Source organism: Brachycentrus maculatus, unplaced genomic scaffold (assembly GCF_059751285.1).
Source record: "Brachycentrus maculatus isolate JH-2025_06_01 unplaced genomic scaffold, ASM5975128v1 h1tg000119l, whole genome shotgun sequence".
Taxonomy (NCBI): Eukaryota; Metazoa; Arthropoda; class Insecta; order Trichoptera; family Brachycentridae; genus Brachycentrus; species Brachycentrus maculatus.
The window spans coordinates 110,387-113,936 of NW_028280872.1; the positions used below are offsets into that span (position 1 = coordinate 110,387).

Sequence of the window (3,550 nt, forward strand, 5' to 3'; positions counted from 1 at the left end):
TCATTTATATCTGTACAATTAGTTAAAATATTACGAAATTGGAGTAGCTAAAATACTTTTGGAGAAACGAGAAAAAGTAAAGTACACAACCAATTATGTTTTCCCGAAAAGTAAGTTGTGTAAAGCTGTGATATTCTTCAAACAGATACATTTTATTTGTCAGGGTTAATCAATAATATGTTTATAATTATGTTGATTGCCCACAGCTTTTATGACTCATAAATTTTAGATTCCCGGCAGCACAAACCAGAAACAAAAACTTATTCAAAATCCCTAAAATGCATACCAAGTCCTAACAAAATTCATTTTTAAATCGAGCCTGCGATTTGCACAATGTAATGCTTAATGAAATAGACATAAATAATGTTTATAAAATATAAAATTATTTTTCAATATTTTGATATGCTACGATTATTTTTATATGTATCAAGCCACCATTGTGGCACCTATTTTATTATTGTTTATTAACTGGCTATTAATATTGGCAGTCGATATACCTTAATTTTGATTCCTAGCTTGGTACATTATTGTTACACTTGCTAGCGACTTCTCGGTTTATCACCTCGAGTTTGAAGACGCATTTTTATTTAATTGACAAAAGATTTCCGAACACCAAAATCATGTAAAATGAATCCGATAAAGTTTTGTAAAATCGTTTAATTGAATCAAAATATATTATTTCTCATCTGAAGTGGATAGAACTCAGTTCAAACATGTTTTCCAAACAGAGGTTAGTACAAAATATATACTTTTTCACTAGTTCAATTATTATAAAAAATATGTATTTCATATACGGGTATTATTATTGTATATCATTCAATTTTGGATGCTTTGCCTATAAAAAATACGAGTATTATTACTGGTTAGTAAAGAAAAAAAGTCTCTTATAAAAATAAGATAGTAAAAATTGGTTTTTGATTTAAAATATTGTTTTATTGTCTTCTTCTCCGTCTTATTCCTCATTGCTGAGGGTTGTGACCCTTGCAGAAGCAATGACTCTTCTCCAGTTATCCCTTGACTGCGCTGCACGCAGCGCTCCAACCACTGAAGTGCCTGCTGCTGCCTTAATTTGATCGGTCCATCGTGTGGGGATCTTCCTCTCCCTCTCTTTCCCTCCAGGCTACCGATCACAAGATTTTATTGATTGTTTTATTGTAGCATGTTAAAAATTAATCATTTCAACAGAAAGAGGGATGTACATTCATATAAGCACGGTTTTATTTATTTAATCTGTAAAAAATATTTCATTCGTTATTTTATTGTATTCATCAGTTTATTGGTATTGTATTATAGTTTTAGCAGTAAGAATAAAATCTAAAATGGTAAAACGGAAATGTTTTTATATGTGTTGATCACAATAAATTCAAGATGTATTACTTTTCATATTTAAAAAAAAATAAAAACATAATCAAGTTATGCGTCACATGTAAATTATAATTTACCTACTTATCTGCTATTTATAACAAATGAAAAAAATATATTTTCAGTACTTTTTTCTTCTTTCTAAAATTAATTCAAATAAGCTTTTTCCTTAGAAAACTGCATAAAACATGTATGGATTATATGATATTTCATAAAAAAATATATTAAATTAATTATAATGAATTCATAAAAAATCCAAAAAATATGTATGAATTTTGGGAGTAACATTCATTTTTTATGTTAGCCGATATCTATACTACAAGATACCTACAAGACAATACACGATGTATGCTATATCACAAAATATTTTTGTATGCATAAATTATTATAGTACCTACATTTTAGTATTTTCGTAGTCATCCACAAATGAATACAAAAAATGTACATATTCTTAATTATTTTCAATAAAAAAGGAATTATTTGTTCCGTTATATAATTATTATTTTTCTTCTTAAAATAACCTATTTATTTGAAGCCTACAAATAAAATATTTTCTGGTAAACTGGATTGATATTGTTGTGTATTTTCATTAAAAAATAGGATATATACATATAACTTATCTATTACAGATCCTCCAAAAAGGAGTTCGTTGGGATGATTAGAAATATATTTGGATACAACTCTAAATGCAACGAGAAAAAAAAGTCTTCTGTTTTCCAACAGGATAAACAAGAAAATAAGCCATTCAATACAATAATGAAACCCAGATTCTTCTTCAGTAGATCAGATTCATTTCAACCAAGTCAAAATCGTTCAAAAACCAGGGGATCTCCGGAGCGATATGTTAATAAACGAAAACTATCGGCCTCTCCTAGCCTAAACTTTGAAGAAATCGACTTATCATTAAATTTATCCAGCATCCTAAAAAAATCCAACACTAGCAGCTTCAAAAAGACTATCAGATTCGCAGAAGACCAAGATTCAAAACTAGGGATAGAATATTTTGAGGCTGATGAATCCATTAAAACTCCAAATGATCCAGATTTTACAGGAACGAGTGGAACAGAAATGAAATCTTCAGAGACTGACGAGGATTATTACAAACGAATGAAAGAAAAGATCCTTTCGAAAAATAAACCTAAGAAGCCTAAAAGAAAGATGTCTTTCAAAACTATAAACCAAGATAATACAAATACAAAAGAAAGAAAAATAAGCACTTCGATTCCTGAGAACTTATACTTTACACCAAAAAATATAGTAACTGCGCCTCAGTTAACACCAAATGCATCAGTTTTAGGAGATATTACCAACACTTATAGCATCAGCTCTTATCTGCCTTTACCCAACCTTGCTCAAATGACCACGCAGAAGTCTGAAGTAAAGCCTATTGATAACGGTGATCTAAAATCTGTTTCGAACGTCTTTCTTCGCAAGTGGGACACAGACGATGATGAAAAATACATAGAATCGCCGGAAAATTCCAATGATATGGCATACGTCCAAAACTGTGAAACTGAATTATCATTCAATATCACGGATAAACTTGAATCTCCAACCAGTGCACGATCTCGCAGTAAGATGGCTACCACGAAGAAATCCAAGGCCAAAAGATTCGACCCCATTGCGAGAAATAAAACGTGTGGCGTATCTCTCCTGGAAAAGCAGCTCTCTGATTGCAGTCAAATGTCATGGTGTTCGGTATCTAGCTTTTAAGTTCTCATTTTTACACCCTTTCTTAAACTTTTATAACGTTACTTATTTTATAATAAAATAAATAGTACTGATTCGGAATGATTTTAAACAAATCATACTTACATTAGTTTTGATAAAACGGAACGAATCTCTGAATATCCATTTAAATAAGTTTTTTTTCATTTACATAATAATTCAATTGTTTTTATATCTTTTTTTATTTCATGAGAAAACACATTTTTTCTGAAAAACGAAACAATAAAAGGATTCTAAATAATTTCTGAGTTGAATTATTATCTAGTTAGATTTGTCCTTTGAGTAAAATTATAATATAAATTTATCTTTATATGTGTATATATATATATGTATATATATATATATATATATATATATATATATATATATATATATATATATATATATATATATATATATATATATATATATATATATATATATATATATATATATATATATATATATATATATATATATA

At 28.4% G+C, this 3,550-nt stretch overlaps 1 protein-coding gene across 1 annotated transcript; it reads left to right on the top strand.

The window, feature by feature from the left end:
• Positions 1–534: 534 nt before the first annotated feature.
• Positions 535–3,331, top strand: LOC148309606 (uncharacterized). The gene is made up of 2 exons (XM_088259690.1): positions 535–730; positions 1,992–3,331. Exons 1-2 carry the CDS (start codon positions 714–716, stop codon positions 3,073–3,075), a joined length of 1,101 nt encoding a protein of 366 aa, XP_088115816.1. The 5' UTR covers positions 535–713; the 3' UTR covers positions 3,076–3,331.
• Positions 3,332–3,550: the final 219 nt, after the last annotated feature.